The 26,561-nt window shown below is 46.1% G+C and overlaps 1 protein-coding gene across 3 annotated transcripts in view; it reads left to right on the forward strand.

Annotated features, from left to right (window-relative positions):
- LOC110496002 (ephrin-A3) overlaps positions 1 to 26,561 on the forward strand; it is a 153,704-nt gene that overhangs the window by 123,315 nt on the left and 3,828 nt on the right. For all 3 annotated transcript variants that reach the window (XM_090208387.1, XM_090208388.1, XM_036952490.2), the window contains exons 2-4: positions 22,208 to 22,518; positions 23,154 to 23,219; positions 25,442 to 25,516. In XM_090208387.1, the coding sequence (XP_090064513.1) occupies positions 22,208 to 22,518; positions 23,154 to 23,219; positions 25,442 to 25,516 (452 nt within the window). The remainder of the gene's footprint in view (positions 1 to 22,207; positions 22,519 to 23,153; positions 23,220 to 25,441; positions 25,517 to 26,561) is intronic.

Here is a 26,561-nt window from a genome sequence, read left to right on the forward strand (position 1 = left end):
TTGGGGGCAGCACAGCAATAGAGAGAGACACCATGAAAGGAGGATGAGAAAGCATTGCTAATAAAAAATAAAAATAACTGGATAACTGGATAAACGTATGAGACAAAAAGGATAATAAAAGGAAGGATGAATGAAAGGGTGATGGAGACAGAGAGAGAAAGAGGGTGTAGACATAGAGAAAGGCAGGTGGGAGGGAGGGAGGAGGAGAGGGAGAGGGAGAGAGAGAGAGGGAGGGAGAGAGGGAGGCTGTTGTTTTAAGATCAGTACGGATGAGTGCGTTTCCCCTCTCTGGGGAGGGGGCCTGTTGGCTCTCTCTGTCTGTCATTCCACTCGTTTATGCCTCGCTCCAAGGGAGAGGTAAAGGGCACTGTGTTTGTCTGAGGGGTTGACAAGAGGGGGAGGAGGGGGGTGCAGTAATGCTCTTTTCAACATTGAATGCACCCTTTTTCCACCCGCTCTCTCATTTTCCCTTCATCTTTGTACTCTCCATCTCATTTTTCTGCCTCCCTCCTTCCCTCCCTCCTTTCTTCTACTCCTACTGCATTTCTGCTCCATATCCGCTCTGGCATGTGGCTTACAGCAGGTCTTTGGTTTTCACGTAACCAAGCATGGTTATTGGTCTCCATTACAGGGTACCCCTCAGTTATTTATCAAAGTGTTGCGGGTAGTAGAGGAAGTCATTTACTATCAACCCCAAGCTTTTGGGTCTCCTGAGTGGCACAGCGGTCTAAGGCACTGCATCTCAGTGCTTGTAGGCGTCACTACAGACCCTGGTTCAATTCCAGGCTGTATCACAACTAGCCGTCATGGGCACACAATTGGCCCAGCGTCGTTAGGGTTTGGCCGGGGTAGGCCGTCATTGTAAATAAGAATTTATTTTTAACTGACTCGCCTAGTTAAATAAAGGTTAAATAAAAAAATATTGAGCCCTTGAAGGTAAACAGTACAAGATTACATTATCTGATATGGGCATTTTTTGTGTTTTAAACTGTTTAAACAACACATCCTCTGCCACTGAAATGTGACTGAAGTGTAGCTAAAATTGCAGATAATGATGTCCATGTATCAGCTATAACCACATAAGGGGGATGTTTTCCGGAGATTTTCTTGGTAGTCTTCAACAAATCTACTTCGATAGAAAAATATACACCTCACACATGGTTATGGTTTAAAAAAAGAAGACATCTGTACCATGTCATATATAGAGTTGAAATGTATTCCATTTTGAGTTTGCATCCCAATATTACACTTTATATACAGTGCCAGTCAAAGGTTTGGGCACACCTACTCATTCAAGGGTTTTTATTTATTTTTACTATTTTCTACATTGTAGAATAATTGTGAAGACATCAAAACTATGAAATTACACATATGGAATCATGTAGTAACCAAACAAGTGTTAAACAAATCTAAATATTTGTTATATTTTATGTTCTTCAAATTAGTCAACCTTTGCCTTGATGAGAGCTTTGCACAATCTTGGCATTCTCTCAACCAGCTTCACGGGGAATGATTTTCCAACATTCTTGAAAGAATTCCCACATATGTTGAGCACTTGTTGGCTGCTTTACCTTCACTCTACGGTCCAACTCATCCCAAACCATCTCAATTGGGTTGAGGTCGGGTGATTGTGGAGGCCAAGTCATCTGATGAAGCACTCCATCACTCTCCTTCTTGATCAAATAGCCCTTACACAGCCTGGAGGTGTATGAAAAACATACGATAGTCCCACTAAGCGCAAACAAGACGGAAAGGCATATTGCTGCAGAATGCTGTGGTAGCCATGCTGGTTTAGTGTGCATTGAATTCTAAATAAATCACTGACAGTGTCACCAGTAAGGCACCCCCACACCATCACACCTCCTTCTCTATGCTTCACTATTGGAACCACACATGCGGAGATCATCCATTCACCTACTCTACGTCTCACGAAGACACGGCTGTTAGAATCAAAAATCTAAAATTTGGTCTCATCAGACCAAAGGACAGATTTCCACCGGTCCAATGTCCATTGCTTGTGTTTCTTGGCCCAAGCGAGTCTAAAGGACACTAATGCTGTCTTTAGTAGTGGTTTCTTTGCAGAAATTTGACCATGAAGGCCTGATTCACACAATCTCCTCTGAACAGTTGATGTTGAGAGATGTCTGTTACTTGAACTCAGAAGCATTTATATGGGCTGAAATCTGAGGTGCAGTTAACTCTAATGAACTTATCCTCTGCAAGCAGAGATAACTCTGGGACTTACTTTCCTGTAGCGGTCCTCATGAGAGCCAGTTTCATTATATCAGTTGATGCTTTTTGCGACTGCACTTGAATAAACTTTCAAAGTTCTTGAAATGTTCCGCATTGACTGACCTTCATGTCTTAAAGTAATGATGGACTGTGGTTTCTATTTGCTTATTTGAGCTGTTCTTGCCATAATATGGACTTGGTCTTTTACCAATTAGGGCTATCTTCTGTGTACCACCTCTACCTTGTCACAACACAACTGATTGACTCAAACGCATTAAGAAGGAAAGAAATTCCACAAATTAACCCAAGGCTGAATGCATTGAAATGCATTCCAGGTGACTACCTCATGAAGCTGGTTGAGAAAATGCCAAGAGTGTGCAAAGCTGTCATCAAGGAAAAGGGTGGCTACTTTGAAGAATCTCAAATGTAAATATATTGTTTTGTTACTATATGATTCCATATGTGTTGTTTCATAGTTTTGATGTCTTCACTATTATTCTACAATGTAGAAAATATTAAAAATAAAGAAAAATGAGTAGGTGTGTCCAAACTATTGACTGGTACTGTACATCACAGAAGACTGAAATATAACATAACATCATTTGCACAGAAACACCGGATTTCCGTCGTAAAAAAAACAACATCTTTATTAATTATGAAATGATGAAAAAGATGAATAACATTCCACCGATGAGGCCAATAATGGCGTTTTTGGTCATTGTGTAACGAGTGCGTGTCGGGAAGAAAGTTCAGGGAGTAGCGTTTTAATAAATGAAATAAATGTGAAACACAAACAACGCACCAACATGAAAAGAGAGTCAATGACACCTAAGGAAAGAACCAAGGGGAGTGACACATATAGGGAAGATAATCAAGGAGGTGATGGAGTCCAGGTGAGTGTCATGAGGGGCAGGTGCTCGAGACGATGGTGACAGGTGTGCGAGATAATCAGCAGTCTGATGACCTAGAGGCCGGAGAGGGAGGAAACGTGACACATTGACTGCAAGCAAAGGCAGACGTCCAGGATTAGGCTTAATCTGTGTGCGCCAAATCACCCTGTGGAGTAATGGTAGTTTAGTTTAGTTTATATCACCAGGTTACTCCCCTCAGAAACTACCATCACTGTTTTTGGGAACCATATACTGTACTGCACATGGAAAGGTTATCAAGGTAGTTAAACTACAATAGATGCGATTGGGAGGCAGGCTCCCCGCAGGTTAAGTATGCAATCTGCATAAAGTGCTTATTTCTACATGTGTGTGTGAGTGCGCGTGAATCCCTGTCTGTGCAAGTGTGTGTGTGTGCCTCTCCCACAGCGGGTGCAGCCAAAGTGTGTTACACTAATGTAATTCTGTGGCCGTCCTCCAGCTAAAAACCAGGAGCAGTCTCCTCTACACTTCCCTCAATGTCACCTTTCCCTCTCTCTTCCACTCTCCTCTCGCCTCCTCTCCCAGCCCCCTCTCTCAGTTTGTCATTTTTCATCATCTGTCTGTGTTTCCTCATCTCTGTCCTTTCTCCTGTCTGCGTCTCAATTCATCATCTCAACTTGGGTCTTGTGCTGAAGGTTACTGAGTCACTGATAGAGAGAACAGGAGGAAGAGACGATCACAGACACTGATGGAGGGGAGGGGGGGCGGTCTCTCTCTCGCTCTCTCTTTCTGCTGTGTTTCTTCTTCCCTGATCTTCGGTTCTGGCTCTCCCTTTCACTCCTACCCTGACATCTCTCCTTCTCTCCTCCTCCTCCTCCTGGTGCTCTGTCATTTGACAGCTGTCAATCACACACATACACGTGCACACAGGCACACACACACTGCCAAGGTAGCAAAAGCAGGGAGTTGTTGTGACCTGTGTGTACGTGTGTCTGTATGGATCTGCCAGGTGCTACCTCACGTAAGTGCCCTGTGTAAACATTAGCCCACCAGAGCACAAAGGATGTTGGCTAGCAGATCGCACAAATGTGAAATACTTAACCCTCACTAGTGCTGCTTGGCGGCACTAGTGAGGGTGGCCTATACGGTGGCCAATGTATCATGCTCCAGCTGCACATATGAATGCACAACCTCCATTCGTATGCTCGCTAAAAGAGAAACACATTAGTTGACGTTGTATGCTATCTGTACGCACATAAGGTCACATTCAGAGGTCCTGCATGCTCCACTAAACAAACTGGCTGCATTAGGGCCTTGCATAATAGCCTGACCAGCCTGAGTACAGGCAGACTGTCTGAAATTCTAATCACCAAACACAGGCATTACTATTCTAACTATGCTTCCGACTATTCCTGCTAAGCTTTCTACACAGTTTTGGTCAAACCGTGAAGGCCAAAGCCATTTCTTAAATAAAAAACCCATTTGTATTATATTTGGATAAACACAATCTCTTTCTTACTTTTCAACACTCTTCCTCCACCTCTCTCTCTATCTCGTTCTCTTTGGCTGACTTTCTCCGTTTCGCTCGAAGTTAAATGATCAGTTTTTGCTCACCCTCACACATTCCTCTCCCTATCCCTTCCCTTTGTCATGATTTATTTATACATTACCCATCTTTTCTTAATAATCTCTCCCTCTTATCTTTCAATTTTCCCCCTTTTGCCTCCCTCCGTCTCGGCCTCCCTTTGTTCTCCTCCTTGTAAAGCACATCACCTCTCTATCTCCATTTCTGTGCTGCCGTTCGTTTCTCATTCCCTCCCTCACTGCCGCCTCCCCCTCTCCCCTTATCTCTTCCCCCCTATATCCCTTCATCTCTACTTCTTTTTCTCCCCTCTTCTCTATCTCTCCGCCTGGCTCGCTCTGCATTCCTCACTCGCTCCCGCCCTCCGTGCTGTCCCCCTGCCCCTGACTGAAATTAAAACCTGACTGCGTTGGCTTGGCGTGTCCACCTCTCCCGCCAAGGCCCGGCCATATGGGCCTAAGAAATAGACCTTGAAGAATAAGATAAAGTACATGAAAACTGCCACGGACTCGCAGCTCTGTGGGCACTGTATATTTTTAGATAACCATTTAACATTTTTACAAGCTGTTTCTGTGCCTCTCTTTCTCCACCCTCCTCTCTCTTACTCTCCCTCTCTCTCTCTCCCTCTCTCTCTCCCTCTCCTCTCACTCTCTCTTTCTCTCTTTCTGTCTCTCCCATCCCTCTCCCTCTCTTTCTCTCCCTCTCCCCTCTCTCCCTCTCCTCTCACTCTCTCTTTCTCTCTCTCCCATCCCTCTCCTTCTCTCCCTCGCCCCTATCTCTCACCCCCCCTCTCTCTTCTCTCTCTCTCTCTGGTCTCAATCTGACAGTGAAGCAAGAGTCTGCAGTGATTAACACTGATTAAAGTAGTTACAGGGCTCTCTCATTCTCTCTCTCTCTGTGTGTGTGTGTGTGTGTGTGTGTGTGTGTGTGTGTGTGTGTGTGTTAGACTGAATCTGTCACTCATCTGGCCAGGGTATCAGAGTAGTGAGTGGCACAGCTGTAGGATCCTGACAGTTCCGATGGTTCAGTGTTTGTGTGTTTGTTGTATGTGCACGTGGGTGTGCACGTGCGTTTTCCCCTTTGTCTCATTCTCACCTTGTCTTGTTTTGACAACGACCACATTCACAGATGAACACAACCACAGTTTTAACCCAGAAGTGTAATATCTACAATCTGCAGTCTGTAAAATGACCTCATCCATCTTTTTCTACTATGCTATTAGTCCCTCGAAATACAAATGGTCCCATATTAGGTTACATTGAAGTGTTTGTTCTGCCCATTGAAGGTGTTGATGAAAGAGAAGGGGAGAAAGAGAGAAAGAGAAGGGGAGAGAGAGAGAGAAAGATAAGGGGATAGAGAGAGAGAGAGAGAGAGAGAGGGAGGAGGAAGAGAGAGAGGAAGGGAGAGGTACAGACATAGAGGGGGGGGGGTGGAAGGGAGAAAGAGAGAGGAGAGAGAGCGAGGGAGGAAGGAAGAGAGAGAGAGATATCTCAGTGCTGTGTCCTCCCAGATTTAGCCATATGGCTAGCCTATCTAAAGTGTTAGTGTTGTCTGGGCTACAGTACTACAGCCCAGGCCAGGCCAAATCAGATCAGGCCCCACAGCAAAGAAAGACAACACAGCCGAGGCTTCGTTCCAATCTTCTTCAAAAACTCCCCGATGCGGAGGTGTGACAGCGTGACAGGCAGGGATCCGCTGCCCATTGAGAGAGAGAGAGAGAGAGAGAGAGAGAGAGAGAGAGAGAGAGAGAGAGAGAGAGAGAGAGAGAGAGAGAGAGAGAGAGAGAGAGAGAGAGAGAGAGAGAGAGAGAGAGAGAGAGAGAGAGAGAGAGAGAGAGAGAGAGAGAGAGATTTTTTTACACCAATTATCTAATGTGTGATCTTGGGGGTTGTCCTCATAACTGCCTGTCATCTCTGCTGGGCTCTTGTCGTGGTCTATCATTTTTAATCTTCTCTGTTATCTCCTGCTTCTCAGCTGGTGTCACTGCATATGTCTGAAATGGCACCCTGGTCCCTTTATAGTGAATAAAGCCCCATAGGGCTCTAGTCAAAAGTGGTGCACTATATAGGGTATAGGGTGCCATTTGGGACGCCGACACTTTGCTGTAGTTTGGGGGCCGGGCATTTCCATGATGAGATGGCAAAGCATACGCATTCATTCATTAATATGATCACCATAGCCACCTGCTACACACTACAAAATGGACTTTATAAATTAGATTTTAGGATAATACAAGATTATACATTGTGACCATATGACCAATTCTGGAGTGGGATTTCAATGATGGGGGGTTTTGTGAATTTGGAAAGTATGAGACTATTGTTGGGTATTATTATGCTGCACTTGGTTTAGCACATACTTATCCCTCCCTCTGCCATGTAATTCCAGCTAACGCCCGTCTTTGTCTTCTCGATATGGTTGGACGTCCTTGACCAGCCAGCCACTCAACTGTTTATTGATTGATTGATGGATTGGTTTCATTTATTGCCATTGACTTTATTGTGTCAAAATACACATACACAGAGTACATAATTTTTTTTACTTTTCAGGGATGACACAAAGCCAATGACTTACTTCCATTGTGGTCCCTTATTTCCATTCATAAGAACCTTGAATCTATATTAGAAAAATACAAAATAAAGTTTCAATCAATGCATAACTACACTTGCAGACCGTCTTTACCTGGGTATTGCATAGACACAGAGCCAGAATAAAGAACTTGCCTTGGAGGAAACCTTGACATACTGTAGGTTCACCCACTTTAATGCTTTATCACAGAGAATACCTTGGGAATACATTAACGTATATATTCTCGCCTGTTATGTATGGTCTTTATGTCATGGCCCTGGGAAAGAGAGAGAGCGAGAGAAAGAGAATGAACGAGGGAGAACGAGGTAGAACGAGAGAGAGCAAGTACGAGAGAGAGAGAGAGAGCGAGAGAGAAAGAGAAAGGGAGAAAGAATATAGAATATAGAGAGAGAAGAGAGAGAGAAAGAGGGAGAAGGAATATATAATATATATATATAGAGAGAGAGAGGGAGAGAGAGAGAGAGAGAGCAAAACCAGGTGTTCTAGTGCCAGTCAATTATTCAGGAAGCGAAATATGGTCTATCTTCCACCGCTCTGGCTGCTCTAAACCTGTATGGCCTGAACTCAACTCATACCAGGATACAGATTTAGTCGCTACCTGAGTAGTTCTCCTCAGCACTGCTGCTGTGTGCTGTAGCATGTGGCGTTTAGCATTATCGGTGCCCTCCTGTGTAACGTGTAAATAAGTACCCTGGGCGTTTTCGCTTGGCTGTGGCTGTAGGTTGTTTGCGCAAACATATATTTTAAAGGGACAGATTATTTTAAGAAGGGATGAAATATTCATGGAGGCAGAGAGAGGCTTGCCCTGAAGCATACATACTGTGTGTTTTTCTCCTATTTCTGTGTGAATATGTTGGAATCCTTATCACACAGTGTGCTTTATGGGATATATATGGGTGTACTTGGTTTATGGACAGTGTCTGTAAAAGGATAAGTAACGTATGTGTGTTGATATGCTCACGAGCACAGCTTTGCATACCGTGTGTGTGTGTGGTATGTCTGTGTGTGTGTGTGTGTGTGTGTGTCTATGTGTGTGTGTGTGTGTGTGTATGTGTGTGCGTGCGTGCGTGTGTGTGTGTATGTGTATGCACGTTTGCGTAAATCTCTGCGGTTGTTCTGGCTCAGACATAAAAGGCCACGTTACTCTATTGGGTATCCTGAGGTTGGCACTGTGATGAAGGCCCAGACTAAATATGGGTAGCACTCTTTCTCTCTCTCTCTCCCTATCTATCCCTCTCTCTCATGATCAATCTTGCTCCCCTCTGTCCATCTATCCCTCTCTCTCATTATTTGTCTTGCTCCCTCCCTCCCTCCATCTCTCTCTCTCTCTCTCTCTCTCTCTCTCTCTCAGTGCCAACCCAACGGAGAGGCTTAAAGAGTTCTGTTTAAGAAAGCTTACACCCCACTGTGGTAGACTTCCAATGAGAGCTGCATAGGCTCTCACACCCCACACTTCAAAGCTCATACGTTGCTCTTTGAAACGTTGGAAGTAGGTCTGGTTCTGTTGTCTGATGGCTTCAGTGTGTTTCTTCCTGGCTGTTTGCTGGCATTCTTTGTTCTTCGGCCCACGTGTTTGTCTACACAAGTCAAATGGAATGGAGTCTGTTGCACATGTTGTCAGGGCCCGGTTACGAACCCGGGTCTCCGGAGTGAGAAACAGTCACTTAACCTACTGAGCCACGAATAGTCGGCAGAACCCAGAAGATGAGGCAGACACAGCAGTACTTGAGACGGTGTATTTAATGAAGTAAAAAGAGAAGTCCTTCAGGAAAACATGTAACTCCACAACCTCAAAAGGAATTCCACAAGAACAAAGGTAATCCTCCAAGACAAAAAAGGTAAATCCACAAGGTGGTAGGAATAGCATAAAAAGCCTCAAAAGATACTCAAAAATAAATAAACAAGAACAAAAACAGAATTCCACAAGAGAGTCCACCGGGATCAACAAGCGTTCACAGAATACTAGGGCTGGGTGCTAACATACAAACACAGAGCAAAGAACTGAGGAAAACTAAGGGTTTAAATACAATCAGGGGAAACGAGGCACAGGTGCAAATAATAATGGGGATCAAGGGAAAACAAAAGGTCAAAAAGCACAATGGGGGCATCTAGTGACCAAAAACCGGAACAACCCTGGCCAAATCCTGACAGAATCCCCCCCCTAGGAACGGCTCCTGACGTTCCTACCAGCTCCCTCGGGGTGGAGGGCCCTGAACCGACGAATGAGGTCAGGGTCCAGTATGTCTTTGGCAGGAACCCAGGAGCGCTCCTCGGGACCGTAGCCTTCCCAGTCCACCAGATACTGCCAGGACCGCTGCACCCGGCGGGAATCCAGTATCCGATGGACGGTATAAGCCGGCTGGCCTCCAATGACACGAGGCGGAGGGGGAGGTCTGTCTGCCGGGACAAGGGGAGAAAAAACAACAGGTTTTAATAAGGAAATGTGAAACGTGGGATTAATCTTAAGGGATCTGGGTAAGTGTAGGCGATAAGAAACTGGGTTAACTCTCCTGGCAACCTTAAAGGGACCAATGTATTTTTGGGACAGCTTGCGAGACTCCACCCCCTCTTGTGGAGAGCCAGACTCTCTGGCCGGGGCGCAGGGTAGGCCCGGGACGGCGACGTCTGTTGGCTTGTTGTTGGTACCTCTGTGAGGAACGCATTAGATTAAGACGGGTCTTCCTCCACATAAGCCGACAGCGTCTGACGAACTTCAAGGCTGAAGGCACTCTGACTTCTGCCTCCTGGTCCGGGAACAATGGAGGGGCATAGCCAAACTGACACTCGTGCGGGGACATACCAGTGGAGGAGGAGCGCAAGGTGTTGTGCGCGTATTCGGCCCAAACAATGAAGGACGACCATGTGGACGGGTTGTTACGAGTCATACATCGGAGGGTGGTTTCCAGCTCTTGATTCATCCTCTCTGTTTGACCGTTGGACTCCGGATGGTACCCTGAAGATAGACTGGCAGAAGCCCCCATGAGTTGGCAGAAGGCCTTCCAAAACCTTGAGGCGAACTGGGGACCTCTGTCAGAAACCATATCTTGAGGAATGCCGAAGACTCGGAACACATGATTAATTACCAACTCAGCAGTTTCCTTGGCAGAAGGTAACTTAGTCAGAGGGACGAACCTGGCCGCCTTAGAAAACCTGTCGATTGTGACTAGGATAGTAGTATTGCCATGGGATGGAGGAAGGCCAGTAATAAAGTCCAACGATATATGGGACTAGGGTCTGTGGGGAACAGGTAAAGGGTGAAGGAGTCCTTGAGGGCGGAGGTGAGAAGATTTGCCCTGGCAGCACACAGGGCAGGCATTGACGAAAGTGGCAACGTCTTCTCTTATGGTAGGCCACCAGAACTTACGCTGGATGAACTCCAAGGTGCGACCTACGCCCGGATGACAGGTGAGGCGAGAGGAGTGCCCCCACAGAAGGACCTGAGTCCTCACTGCCTTGGGAACAAACAACCGATTGGCAGGGCCTCCTTTCGGGTCCGGTTCGATAGCTTGAGCTCGTCTCACGGTATCCTCAACTTGCCACGAGATCGGAGCCACGATCTTAGCAGCAGGAAGGACAGGCATGTCCGTGTCATCTCGAATGGCAGGAGCGTAGACTCGGGACAGGGCATCCGGTTTGAGATTCTTCGACCCGGGCCGATAGGTGAGGATAAACTGGAATCGATTGAAGAAAAGAGACCATCTAGCTTGTCTAGAGTTCAACCGCTTCGCCTGCTGGATATACTCCAGATTTTTGTGGTCCGTGAGCACTTGAAACGGGTGAGAAGCCCCCTCGAGCCAGTGTTTCCATTCCTTCAATGCCATCTTAACCGCTAGGAGTTCACGATCCCCCACATCGTAGTTCCTCTCAGCCGGGGTAAGCCGGTGTGAGAAGAAAGCGCACGGATGAAGCTTCTTGTCTTCACCCCTCTGAGACAGGACAGCTCCAACACCAACCTCTGAGGCGTCTACCTCCACCACAAACGGTTCATCCGTAGTCGGTAGTATCAGGATGGGAGCAGAGAGGACGCGCTGCTTGAGTCCTTGGAAGGCCGTCTCAGCTTCTCTTCCCCACAAAAACCTTGCATTGCCATCCTTGGTTAAAGCTGAGAGAGGGGCTGCCACCAAGCTGAAGTTCTTGATGAACTTGCGGTAAAAGTTTGTGAAGCCCAGGAAACGCTGAACTTCCTTAACAGATTTGGGGGTGGGCCAATCCGCTACCACCCCTACCTTCCTGGGGTCCATTTGGACTCGACCGGGTTCCACTACAAATCCCAGGAATTGTACTCGGGATGAATGGAATTCACATTTTTCCGGCTTAACGTACAGATGGCTGTCTAGGAGGCGTTTGAGTACTTGTCTGACATGCTTTGTGTGTTCTTGAAGAGAGCTCGAAAAGATGAGGATGTCATCCAAGTAAACGAACACAAATATGTTAAGCATATCCCTAAGCACATCGTTTATGAGCGCTTGGAACACCGCTGGGGCGTTGGTCAGGCCGAAGGGCATCACCAAGTATTCATAGTGACCAGTAGGCGTGTTGAAAGCGGTCTTCCACTCGTCACCAGGTCTGATCCGCACAAGATGGTATGCGTTCCGCAGGTCAAGCTTAGTGAAAACAACTGCTTCCTGGAGCAGCTCGAAGGCTGTGGCCATAAGGGGTAGCGGGTAACGGTTCCGGACGGTTATGGCATTGAGTCCCCGGTAGTCGATGCAAGGACGTAAGCCACCGTCTTTCTTGGCCACAAAGAAAAACCCTGCTCCCGCCGGGGAGGTGGATGGACGCATGAGGCCTGCTTCCAGAGCGTCCTTGATGTAGGTATCCATAGCAGCTCGTTCGGGTGGAGATAGGGAAAAGATCCGACCCCTCGGGGGGCAAGTGCCCGGAAACAGTTCGATGGGGCAATCATAAGGTCTATGGGGTGGTAGCATGGTGGCCCTCTGTTTGCTAAATACCAGTTTGAGGTCATGGTAACACTCGGGAACTCGGGTCAGGTCGATGGATTCTAAAGACTCGGGAGTAGAACTCGGGGAATTCGAGAAAATACAAGTAGCTTGGCACGTAGGACCCCACTGCTTGATAGTGCCCACAGACCAGTCGATGTGAGGGTTATGGCTGTGAAGCCAGGGGTATCCAAGGACGAGAGGGAACTCGGAACAGGAGATCAAATGAAAGTTCATCAATTCCTGGTGTTGTGAAACTGAAAGTCGCAAGGAGGTAGTGGCATGAGTGACAAGTCCAGATCCCAAAGGGCTTCCATCCAATGTAGTAACCCTCATGGGGTCACGTAGAGGTTCAGAGGGAACGCCATTCTCCTTCGCCCAGACACCATCCATGAAGTTACCTGCGGCTCCAGAGTCTACCAAGGCTTGAAGGTGAAGCTTGTGGTTGTCCCAGGAAAGGGTGACTGGAATGAGCAGACGGGAGTTGGACGGATGGGAGGAGGTTATGTTTCCCGTTACAGTTCCCCCCGGTCTGTACGGGACAGAGCGTTTCCCTGGAGCCCGGGACACGTGGAACGGAAATGGCCCGGTTTGCCACAATATAGACAGCGTCGCTCCCTCATCCGGCGGTCTCTCTCAGCCTGGGAGATACGTCCAATCTGCATGGGTTCCGGTGGAGCCAGCGAGGATAAAGGTGGGGACTCGGAGCTGGGACTGATAGGGGCTAGAGGTCTACGGTTGAGTTCTCTCTCTCTCAGACGCTGGTCAATGCGTGAGGCCAACTTGATCAGGGACTCGAGATTGTCCGGTGGTTCCCGAGTGGCCAGTTCATCTTGGATAGTGTCGGAAAGGCCTTTCAGAAAGCACACCGTGAGCACCTCGTTGTTCCAGCCACTTGCTGCTGCTACCGTGCGGAACTGGATGGCATAGTCCGTCACGCTGCGCCGACCTTGGTGGAGAGTCAGGAGCTGTTTGGCTGAGTCAGGACCACTGCTTGGGCCTTGAAACACTCGTTTGAATTCCTCTGCAAAGGCAGAGTAGCTGGCACAGCAGGAATTATGGGCATCCCACACAGCAGTAGCCCAGGCCAGGGCTTTTTCCGACAGCAGGGTGATGATATATGCGATCTTAGACCGGTCGGTGGGGAACGACGAGGGTTGCAGCTCGAAGGAGAGAGAACATTGGGTGAGAAACCCTTTACAAGCACTTGGATCACCTGAGAACCGTTGGGGAGGTGGAAGACGAGGTTCAGCCAGGGGATTAACTGCCATGGGTACGTGAATCTGAGGTACTGGGACGGGAACGGTTGCCGGGGTAAGTCGATCAGATATCTGCTTTATGGAAGTCAGCATCTCCGACAGAAGATGAGAATGTCTAGCCATTAAGGCCTCTTGCTGAACCAGGGCGGCTTCATGGCGTTGGACAGTCTCCTGGTGGTGGGACAGCATGGCAACAAGGTCCTGGGAACTGGCTGCCTCTGGGTTCATTTTTGGCTCTGTGTTTCTGTCAGGACCCGGTTACGAACCCGGGTCTCCGGAGTGAGAAATAGTCACTTAACCTACTGAGCCACGAATAGTCGGCAGAACCCAGAAGATGAGGCAGACACAGCAGTACTTGAGACGGTGTATTTAATGAAGTAAAAAGAGAAGTCCTTCAGGAAAACATGTAACTCCACAACCTCAAAAGGAATTCCACAAGAACAAAGGTAATCCTCCAAGACAAAAAAGGTAAATCCACAAGGTGGAAGGAATAGCATAAAAAGCCTCAAAAGATACTCAAAAATAAATAAACAAGAACAAGAACAAAAACAGTATTCCACAAGAGAGTCCACCGGGATCAACAAGAGTTCACAGAATACTAGGGCTGGGTGCTAACATACAAACACAGAGCAAAGAACTGAGGAAAACTAAGGGTTTAAATACAATCAGGGGAAACGAGGCACAGGTGCAAATAATAATGGGGATCAAGGGAAAACAAAAGGTCAAAAAGCACAATGGGGGCATCTAGTGACCAAAAACCGGAACAACCCTGGCCAAATCCTGACACATGTTGTTAATGGCTGCTGTTCATACAAAGACCTGTACATAGCTAGACATGATAGCTACTGAGGTGAGGGGCGGCCAAATCCTGACACATGTTGTTAATGGCTGCTGTTCATACAAAGACCTGTACATAGCTAGACATGATAGCTACTGAGGTGAGGGGCGGGTTTGATGTTGATGATAATGCGTTTTCTTGTATACCAAAAATGACAGATTGTGGTGGGGAGGCCAGAGGGAGGTGTTCATACATATAAGGACATCAGTCAATTGAAATAAATTCATTGATCTATGGATTTCACATGACTGGGAATACACATATGTATCTGTTGGTCACAGATACCCTAAAAAAAAATGGGCTTCACAATGGGCCTCAGGATCTCGTCACGGTAGTTCTGTGCATTCAAATTGTGCATTCAAATGCAATTGTGTTTGTTGTCCGTAGCTTATTCCTGCCCGTACCATCCCCCTACTGCCACCATGGGGCACTCTGTTCACAAAGTTGACATCAGCAAACCGCAGTCCCAAACAACAACATACACGTGGTCTGCGGTTGAGAGGGAAGATAGACGTACTGCCAAATTCTCTAAAACTACGTTGGAGTGAGGCATCACTACAGCCTCGGGTTCGATCCCAGGCTGTGTCACATCCAGCCGTGACTGGGAGACCCATGAGGCAGCACACAATTTGCACAGCGTCATCCGGGTTAGGGGAGGGTTTGGCCTGCAGCTCCTTGTCTCAGTGTTGGTCCGGGCGCCTGTAAGCTGACTTCGGTTGTCAGTTGTTTCCTCTGACACATTGGTGCGGCTGGATTCCGGGTTAAACGAGCAATGTGCCAAGAAGCAGTGCGGCTTGGCAGAGTCGTGTTTCGGAGGATGCATGGCTCTCGACCTTTGCCTCTCCCGAGTCAATAGCGCAGTTGCACCGATGAGACAAGACTGTACGTACCAATTGGGGAGACAAAGTAGGGGATAATTGGGGATAAAAGTAAAAAAGATGAATAATTAGACATTGGTGGCATTGTGTTGTGTTACAAAACTGCACATTTTAGTGGCCTTTTATTGTCCACAGCACAAGGTGCACCTGTGTTATGAGCATGCTGTTTAATCAGCTTCTTGATATGCCACACCTGTCAAGTGTGGTTTATCAGAAATGCTCACCAACAGGGATATAAACAAATTTGTGCACAAAATGCGAGCGAAATAAGCTGGAAAATTTCGGGGATCTTTTATTTCAGCTCACAAAACATTTTACATGTTGCGTTTATATTCTCGTTCAGTGTACATAGGCTGACAGTGCGTGGCCTTCAGATTGCAGATCTGCATTAGACAAATAGCGAGGTACTGCTCCGTGTCAGCGTTCATGGGCAGCCTTGCTATGTGGAGAAGAAGGTGCCATCTGTAGTGTCCAGATGTCTGTGTCCTTTGAAATGTTTGAATCCTTCTTGACTGTAATGTGATTTGTGGATTCAAATGAAGTATTTGAAATGTGTGTTTGAATGCGTAAGTGCTGCTGTCGTGCATGCGTCTGTGTGTCCTAGTGTGCGCACATGTCTGTGCGAGTATGAGTGTCCACATACCTCCCCCAAGACTTCTCTTACCCCTTGGCTCTTCTACACAGTTGTCTCATCAATGTGGCCTGTGGCCTGAGAGGAGACACGTCTACAGGATGAGCACTGTGCTCTCGTACGCCTCTGCCGCAACACATGTGCCTGACATTCCCACTGAGGTGGGCACTGTGGAGAATTCACTGTGATGAGAGCCTCCATTCTCTGACACAACTCATTTAGAGCGCGTTCTCAGAAAGCGAGCGGAGCGAACCTTTTGTATTGGTATCAACACAGCTCTTCTGAGAGAACGAGGGAATGGATAAAGAAAGAGAGAGAATGAGATCTGCTTTTCATCAGGAGGCACTTGGAAAATAAATAGAGGTGAGCCAGTGGCCTTTAAAATCCGCTCACAATTAGAGACTCACCTTCAGAGATAAGGGTTGTGTCCCAAATGGCATTCCATTCCTTATATAGTGCACTACTTTTGACCAGAGCCCATATGGCTCTGTGTCCAGTTTCCCAAAGGCATCTTAAGGTTCTAACATTGATGCTTATGGAAAACCTGGCCCTGGTCAGAGGTAGTGCACAATATAGGGAATAAGATGCGGTCATACACTCCTCTCATACCTCTGTTGATAGAAAATAAATGATTATAGGCTAGTAGTCCTGTACTTCTAAAGTAACCTGTGAAGAAAGTCAAAGCCTGGTATTTATTTGTTGTGGTGTGACATCACCTAGTGGTCTTTTACTATCAGCTCTCCACCAATCAAAGAGCGGACTTCGTTTCCATCTGCCCCCTCTATTAGTTGTTTTGCCTGAGAGAGACTCTGCCATATACTGGCATCACTACAGTCATTGCACGGTATTCATAGAGTAGCTCCAATCTGCAGCCAAACCTGGCTCCACTAGCTATGGGGACCTGTTTCCCTAATGTGTGCAGTCAGACAGAAATACACAGACTAGTGCTGTGTGTGTGTGTGTGTGTGTGTGTGTGTGTGTGTGTGTGTGTGTGTGTGTGTCTGTGTCTGTGTGTGTGTGTGTGTGTGTGTGTGTGTGTGTGTGTGTGTGTGTGTGTGTGTGTGTGTGCGCGTGCGTGTGTGTGTGCCTGTGTGTGTGTGTGTGTGTGTGCGTGCGTGCGTGCGTGTGTAAAGTGTAGAGCAGCATCCTCCACCACCACCCTGAGTCATCTCTGAATCATCACTATTACTCCAGTCAGATCTAGGGGTAATCCCAGGCCTGAAAGGCTGCAGCGTCTAGCTCTTTTTTCCCCACGCCTCAGCACTTGTTTTCAGCCTCCATTTTAGATCGAAACACAGTAAACTGCGCGCTAATTGCGAGGCTAACCCAATCAGCAGAGGGAGGATTGGCTGGAGACAGTGTGTACTTTTACTTGGAGATGATGAAATTACTTTTGGTGCTGAGGTACGAGGAAAAGCAACAGAGGCTGTCCCTGTCTCGCTAGCAGAGGAAGAAATTGTTTCTGCATCACTATGTTACGGGTGCATTTAGTACATGGGTTTAACCTGTAAATCCTTCATGGTGACCTTGAGGGAGATCATTGATGATGTCTTGATGGTTTCCTTGTGATTGAATGAAGGTTGTTTGATGGTCAGACTAAGAAACCAACCTGAATGTGAGCGGCATACAGATACAATACAGATATTGACATGAATGTAACGATAATGAACCATGTAATATATATATTGTTACTTAACCTTTAACTAGTCAAGTCAGTTAAGAACAAATAATTATTTACAATGACGGCCTACCAGGGATGAGTGTGTTAAACTGCCTTGTTCAGGGGCAGAACGACCAATTTTTCAGCTTGTCAGCTCGAAGATTCAATCCAGCAACCTTTCGGTTACTGGCCCAACGCTCTAACAACTAGGCTACCACTAGGCTATTACCACTAGGCTATAGTGGTAATGAATCATGTCACTGTGTTGACCATTTTGTGTATGCATATCAAATATTGAAAGGTTTGGTTGGATATGTTGGTAAGACATTGCCTGGCTACCCAGACTCCTTGCTCCAGCCAAACGCTACGCCACGCCCACAGACGTTAGTTTCATCTCCAAAATGATTCTGGATTTGAGTACCTCCCTGACACATTCGGGTCCGTCTGATTGGTCCAGAAAACGATGGGTTGGGCAAGAGCCAGAACACACGTGGGTAAAGCTTTGAAAGGGTTTGAAAATTAGTTTTGATGCTCTGACGGGAGACTATATAATCACTGATTACTTTGTTTTATGCAATGCCCCTCGTGCCCCACGTCACCATAAACGACTTCAATGATGGCAGTCTCGGACTAAAGTATGTAGCGAATGTCAGAGCAGCGGAATAATTTAGTGTGAGTCGTCAGGCTAGTGATCTACTGTTACTAACAGTCAATGCTGTTACTGTGACGGTACTGACAGTGACGTAACAGTAATGGCCATTTTGTTTATGCTCATTCACAATGGTGGTCGGTTTAGTTGTAAATGGGATTTTAATATAGATCTTCCACTGCGGAAGCAGACCCTTAGTTTCTGTCCACTGTTGTCTGTTTGCAGTTTCTTTGTCATTCATTGAAAGCGGCTGCATTCTCAAAATACGTTTTAGTGAAGACAGTGGTGGAAGGTACAGTAGTGCTCTCTTTGTCTTTGTCTCTCGTCTCTCCCCCTCGCTCCCCTCTCTCTAGGCTGTCTTCACCAGCTTGTGTCGGCTGTACTAACGAGGAGTGCTTTCCCACGCATAGGAAGAGGATGATGATACAGCAGAAACGACACAGAGACAAGGCACAGCGGGATTGGAAAGGGAGAGGAAGAGAAAGAGCGGCACCATCACTCTTTTTCCCCCGTGCACTTTACTACATACTATATGTGTATCCCTGGGGTGCACTACATCTCTGTCTCTCCCTCTGCCTCCCTTTCTCTCCATTTTGTTTTCACTTGTTTGTCTTCTTCGCTGTATCTCTTTCTCCTGTTTAGATTCCCCCACTAGCGCTCCCCATCTTCCTTTCTCCCTCTATTTGTTGTTACATCTTCTGCCCTCCTCCCCTCCTTGCCTCACCAGCTCACGTGTCACCAAGTGGACTGCTTATATACATTTTTGACTCCACACACCTATTGAACATCCTTGTCCATCTCCCTCCTCCTCCCTCCTCCTCCTCCCACTTCCCACCTCTGACTCTGTCGGTGACCTTTGTGATGGAACTGGGATCTAATTCTTATGTTATGTTATGCGTAGAGTGCGCTGCTAAAGCAGGGTTCAACACGCACACACGTACAAATATGCTCACACACACACCCACATGTACACATACACACACACACACACACACACTTGCAAATGCACACCCTATCTCCTTTCTTTCCCCCTACTCTCTCAATGACAGAAGCTCCTTTCCCTATGCATTTCTATCCCATTTGCGTCCATGATTCCCCGTAATCACATTCTCCATCTTTCCTCTTCCTTTCCCTCTTACAGGTCTCTTACTCTATTTTCCTCCCTCTCACCTCTTCCCCTCAATCTCTCTCTCTCTCTCTCTCTCTCTCTCTCTCTCTCTCTCTCTATCTCGTCCCCCCTCTCTCTCTTTCCCCTCTCGTTTTCCTTCCTCTCCCCCTCTCTCATTTTTTAAATCTTCCAATCTCCCTCCCATCTCTCCCTCTCTCTCTAAATATAGTCCCTTTGAAGCATGCCTGTGTTGTTTCTTTTTTGCAACACTGTGAGACAAATATCTGTCATCCAACATCTGAGAGAGGAGTGGGGTACGAGCGAGGAGATATTGTAAGATTTATGGCAGGGAAAGAACAGTGGTTAAGGGATATGATATTGCTCTGTCTTAGCATGTGTGTAATGGCAAACGAGGACAAGGGGAAAGATGAAGAGAGACAGAGCGAGGCTGAAGTAGGAAAAGACACAGAAAAGGAGTTACTCTACTACGCTATAATGAGAGAGGGAGAGAGAGGGGTTGTGACATTTCTGATCCTCATTTTTTAATTGAATAATAATCTCTCTTGAGAACTGACCTAGTATTGTGTGTGTGAGTGGGTGTGTGCGTTTGCGTGCATTGCACGTGTGTGCGCTTGTGTGCGCTGGCGCACACGCGCGCGTGAGGTTTCACTCGTGTGCGTGTGCGTCTGCTCATTTTGTGTGTATGTGAGAGAGGAGAGTGCGATTGTAAGAGAAAAGAGAGAGAGAGAGAGAGAGAAAACCCTAGGGCTGAATGCAACTCAATACTGCCGCCTACTGTTACGTAATAGTCAATACAGCTGTAGTTGTTTCAGATTTCCCCTGCCATTTCTCCTGACACAGATTCCCACCCACAGCTAAGGATTCCTCACATCTCATCAATTGTCCTCTCTATCCCTTCAGGATAGGTGTAATGAGTTTGTATAATAATACTTCGTACAATTACGATAATGAATATACATAGTATGATAAACAGCCAGCCCACTGGGCACAGACAAAAAAATGTACACGTTGATGACTTTTTGCTCATCAAATCAGTTGTCCGCGTTGATTCAACATCGTCACATTGAATTTATTGGTTGAAATTATGTGGAAACAACGTTGATTCAAACCAGTTTTTGCCCAGCGGGATGTCAAGCCATGTCATGGTGGCAGGATGTTACATGATGTCACAATCATCTTCTCCCCTAAGGCTACAGGAACACAAGTATTTCGATAAACCCGCAATAACATCTGCTGAACATGTTTAAGAGACTAATAAAGTATGATTTGATTTACAGTGATGACTGTATACCACACATGCATGGATGCAGGCACACACGCGCACAATTCACATGGCCCAACCCAAGATTGATCTTCTGTACCTGCTAACACACTGGTACAGTGTGTTCGGTCAGCGCAGGCACATGGAACCTAGCCCCTTCACGTCAGTGTATCCCTCCTCCCTGTGGTAGAAGAGCCACTTAGCCAATTACCTGATCTTCTTCCGCTTCACTCCAGACTATGTCATGAGAATGGCAGGGACTCAAAACATGAAAAGTAGCACACCTAAACTGATATCTGGTGTTTGAAAGGTTTTCAATGTTAACCCACTGAAAGTGATGACACACGGAACTTGCTTCAAAACAGAATAGAAGTACCTTATTTGGAGAGATTTGCAACAGGAGGAGACAGAGTAGTGAATGTGGAACAGGCGGATGCGGGAATTTCATTGTAATTTTAGACAACTCAACCACACAGCCACAACTGTAAAAAAAAATCTGGGGTGAATTGAAATTGGAAAAAACAAGAACAATCAACATATTTTATACTTAATCAAAATAAATGTAATTTCAATAATTTGTTCATTTTACCCAAAAATGTAATACTAAATCCAACTTAATGTTGCTCAAAATGTAAGTATCGTTTATGAAGATGAACATGGAGAACATTTTGTGATTTAACTCATTGGAAGTCTGGTTTTAATCTCCTTGCACTTCCTATCTTGCCACATGACTCTAGCCAACATTTTTAGACTAGGATTCTTATACACAATGTTGTATGTTCGAAGAAAGAAAAGTAACTTCTATATTAGTATTAATCAGCCTGTTGTGCCATGAGGTGTATCCTCATGGGGAGACAGGGTAGCCTAGTGGTTAGAGCGTTGGACTAGTAACCGAAAGATTGCAAGTTCAAATCCCCGAGCTGACAAGGTACAAATCTGTTGTTCTGCCCCTGAACAGGTGGTTAACCCACTGCTGCTAGGCTGTGTATATAAGAATTTGCTCTTAACTAGTTAAATAAAGGTAAATAAATCCTGTAACACTTGCTGTAGAATATGTGTTTTTTGCTGGTGCATTATTGAGCACTGTGCTCAATAATGCTGAACTAAAAATAGACTAAAAACTAGACTATGTAGATATCAACATTAAACGTTAAAATAGTCTAGAAGAAGTGATCTAATTCTGCACTAGACAGGATTTCAAACACCATGATAGTGTTGAGAAGCTATAGAGAGAGGAATAGACACCAAAAGAGAAGGTCTTTATTCCTGCCTTAAACAGAACTCGAATCACCAAAACAGTGTTTTCAACCATTGCTGGTAGTGCTCCCAGTCCCTGGCGAGGTGGTGTTACAACACACCATGTGTGTTGATTCAAAACATCTCAGGATGATGTTTCAATACTCCAGCAAAGTTGTTTTCATCTCCCTCGTGTTGGTGGCAGCTCAGTTGCCACTAGTTTTGTTGTTAAAAGCACTTCTTTGTAACAGGGTGAGTTTTATAGTATGCTGTTACTCATCCATGTATTTATTCTCTCTCATCTCTCTTTCTCTCCTATTTTTCTGACTTTATTTCTTCTTCCTCTCTCTCTCCTCTCTCACTCTCTCACTCTCTCCTCTCTCTCTCTCTCTGTCCCTCCTGCTCTCACCCCCCCCTCCCTCTCTCTCCCTCTCTCTGTCTCCCCACTCTCCAGTCTACGGAGGGAGGGCTACACAGTGCAGGTGGCAGTGAACGACTACCTGGACATCTACTGCCCGCATTACAACACTACCGCCACTAGCCAGCGGGGGACGCTGGAGCGCACAGTGGCTGAGCAGTACGTCCTCTACATGGTCAGCTACCGCGGCTACCGCACCTGCGACCCCCAGATGGGCTTCAAGCGCTGGGAGTGCAACCGGCCGCACGCGCCCCACGCACCCATCAAGTTCTCTGAGAAGTTCCAGCGCTACAGTGCCTTCTCCCTGGGCTACGAGTTCAACGTGGGTCACGAGTATTACTACATATGTGAGTGGAATATTGCTATACTAAGCAATATAATATAAGAGTACAATATTTATGTAATGATGATTGTACTACTACATCTGTAAGTGGTGGAGCTGAGGTACTCTTCTATATATATATATATATATATATATTGTTGTAGTCGAGTAATGGAAATGGATTGCATGGACTATCTATATAGCGCTTTCCCAAGTGTACCAAGTGCAGGTACTTTACATTGTAAGTGGGAACTCAGTTCAGCCATTACCAATGTGTAGCACCCACCTACATACCTTAGTAAATTAGAGTTGGACTATTACAGCATATCTTTGTGAGTCGTTGAACTACATTAGTTCATTTAACTCTTACACCACAATCCTAAATATACTTCCTTCCTTGTGAATAAACATACCACTAATAGCTGTGTTAAACTGCTGTAATAATAGCAGTTTAACATTTCACTTTGAATTCGTTCCAAATGGCATCCTATTCCCTGTTTAGTGCACTATTTTTGACCAGGGCCTATAGGCTCTGGTCAAAAGTAGTCTACTATGTAGGGAATAGGGTGTCATTTGGAACACAGAAAAGACTCTGAGTGTTAGTTCATAGGCTGGCCTATAGATGGCACATGGCTGACGTGTATCTGTATTCTGTTGAAGCCACGCCCACCCATCACCACGGCCACAGCTGCCTGAGACTGAGAGTCTACGTCTGCTGCTCCACAGGTGGGTCTCTCTCTCTGTTTCTTTCTTCCTCCCTCTTCCTCGTATACATACACACACACAGTCAGACACACTCTCACGCAGGCACTCACACACACCCAGCTGTGTTTTTGTGACATTTTCACCATGCAAAATCGTATTTTCCCTAACCCCTAAACCGAACCCTAACCCTAACCCCAAAACCCTAAACCTAACCTTAACCCCAAAACCCTAAACCTAACCCTAACCCCAAAACCCTAAATCTAACCCCAAAAACCCTAAACTTAACCGTAACCCCGAAACCCTAAACCTAACCCTAACCCTAACCCTTAACCCTAACCCCAACCCCCAAAACCCTAAACCTAACCCTAACCCTAACCCCAAAACCCTAACCCTAACCCCAAAACCCTAAACCTAACCCTAACCCCAAAACCCTAAACTTAACCCTAACCGCCATAACCTAACCCTAACCCTAACCCCAAAACCCTAACCCTTAAGCTTAAAATAGCATTTGAACAAATGCAGGACCTGGAAAAAAAATCCTACCTTTTCAGGACATCAAGGTGAAGTGTTACGACATTGGGATCCTGATAATGCAGGAAAACACACGCACACACACACACACACAGAGACCTGAGGCTACAGCTTCTGACAGTGCTTTCCCAGTGTTCTTATAGTGAGGTTATTTCTACCTCACTCTGTTCCAGGGTTGTATGATGTTCTATGTTATTCTATGTTTCCAGGGCTTTGATAGTGATGTTCAGTGTTATTCTGGGTCTCAGTGCTCTGACAGTGTTTGATAGGAATGCTCTCTCTTCGATCCTGATGTGCTCTCTCTCTATCTGACGTTTTCCCTCTCTCTCCCCTATTCCTCTTCTCTCTCTCTCCCCTCTCTCTATTTCCCTCTCTCTCTCCCCCACTCAACGCTCTCTGTGTTTCTGTGTTTCTGTCTCACACTCTCTCTCGATTCTCAACATCTCCCCCTCTCGCTCATCTCTCTGATAGTTGATGCTCTCTCTGATAGTGACGTTCTGTGTTATTTTTACTCCAGTAGCCTCTCTCTCTCCTGCAGGCCTTTGATCAAAGCCCTGTGCTGAAAGCTCCCCCTACTTCTCTAACCTTGTCACCATTAATACATCCCACACTCAGGCCAGTGTCAGCTTCTGTGTACACATCACCTTAACCCCCTCTCTGAGTGTCAGGGCTAATCTATTGAAGTGTCCACTCGGATTGTGTGTGTGTGTGTGTGTGTGTGTGTGTGTGTGTGTGTGTGTGTGTGTGTGTGTGTGTGTGTGTGTGTGTGTGTGTGTGTGTGTGTGTGCGTGCGTGCGTGCATGTGTGCGTGTGTGTGTGTTTTTGTAGAAAGTGTGTGTGTGTGTGTGTGTGTGTGTGTGTGTGTGTGTGTGTGTGTGGGTGCGTGTGTGTTTTTGTAGAAAGTGTGTGTGTGTGTGTGTGTGTGTGTGCGTGCCTGTGTGTTTTTGTAGAAAGTGTGTGTGTGTGTGTGTTTGTATGTGTGCGTCCGTGCGTGCGTGATTGCATGTGTGTGGTAGTGTTTACTTTATAAACCACAACCTTCACTCTGAACGGTCTGCTTAATAGCCTATCATCTGAACCCAAACGTTCTCTGCTATTCTCATTCCACTGTATCTCTGCCCTATCCCGTTTGTTTCGAGAGCATTCTTCTCTACAAATGCACACACTTACAATATGCCTCATATCTAACAGATTAACACACCGTACAGTAGCTCCCTATCAATATTATATGGGTAAGCAATGTGCATTCTCATTTAGAAATTCACTGAGCTGATGTTAATGTAATACCAAGTCAAGGCGATCAGTGTGTGTAATACTTTCCCTCTCAGTGAATGTGCCTTCATCTTCTGCTCGATAGCTTCACCTCATAGGATATCTTCATGTACTGGACTGGAGTGTCACTGGCATTCACACAATGTGCGTCCAGAATGGCACCATATTTCCTTTATAGTGCATTACTTTTGACCAGGGACCATAGAGTGCACTATGTAGCACTATTTAAGTAGTGCAATGTATAAGGAATAGGGTGCCATTTGACGGGTAATATCGGGAATATGGTGCCATTTGAGACCTGACCAAAAGTAGTGCACTATGTAGGGAAAAGGGTACCATTTGGGATGCAGTAACAGTGCAGTGGCCGCCCAGTTAGTGTGTAAAATAAGTAATGTGGGCATTTTAATAACATTGTGTATTTGTGTTCCTCTCTCTCTAAGTCTCCCACGATGATGATTCCAGTCAGACCCCTCCTGACTACACATTCAGGCCCAATATCAAAATACACAACATCGGTGAGTACTCTCCCTGATGCTCTCTCGATCTCTTTCTGCATCTCACATTCTCTTTCTATCTCTCTGTCACTCTTTCTCTCTCAAACACACACATGCGCACACACACAGTTGTCCTTCCTCAATTGTGTCCTAGGTCTTCTAATGAATGGAAGATTCCTGTTTACCAAAGACTTGGAGGTGGAGGTGAATGAGTCGATGGTGCAATTGAGTGGTTATATAAACACCCTTGTCCTCTCTCTCTCTCTCTCTCTCCCTCTCTCTCTCTCTCTCTCTCTCTCTCTCTCTCTCTCTCTCTCTCTCTCTCCCTCTCTCTCTCACAAAAGCCTTTCTTGTTGAGAACCATTTAGCTTTGGCTGCTTGTGGCCAGCTGAGACGGGGCTAAAAGAGTGTGACCCGCATGCGATGGAAACTCAGACCGGGGCACAGGGGGGGAAGAGCCCCTGAGCTATAAGACTAGTCTGAGAGAAAGGCTCAATGGTGCCTGGATGGCTCCACAGAGCATCGTAACTCATGACCGAGCTTAGGGAGAAAAAATGAAAGTAAACGCACATAGTCCAAACAATCCAGAATGCCTTGGGGAATCCTAATGCATCCTTCTGTACTTTGTACATTAGTGACATCAACAGAAAGAGGACACAGTAGCAGTCATGACTCATGACCCATAAACACTTGCGTAACCCTGATGGCCTTGCTAGCCACACAGATCGCCCACTTGCTCACCCACTGGACCTGTCTTGGCCTTGGATTAGCTTTACCCCACCCTCTCTCTCTTCTGATTGGTGTTTTTACTGCCTCTTCTGTCATATTTACAGTATGTTTCCTATTGGATGGGTCTCCATTTACCTGTATGTGAGTCAAAGAACACCCTAGAGCAGTGCTCCAGTTTACATCCCTGAGAACACCTACTGTAACAGCTCCAGTTTAGCTAGCACTACCTTACACAATCAGGAACACTATTCTATGGTACGAACTCACTCAACGCCCCTCCCGTACTGAGATAACATACTGATAAATACCTTGTCAACTAATCTCATAGAGTTAGATA

This window comes from Oncorhynchus mykiss, chromosome 18 (assembly GCF_057628025.1).
Source record: "Oncorhynchus mykiss isolate SJ-2025 chromosome 18, ASM5762802v1, whole genome shotgun sequence".
Classification (NCBI taxonomy): Eukaryota; Metazoa; Chordata; class Actinopteri; order Salmoniformes; family Salmonidae; genus Oncorhynchus; species Oncorhynchus mykiss.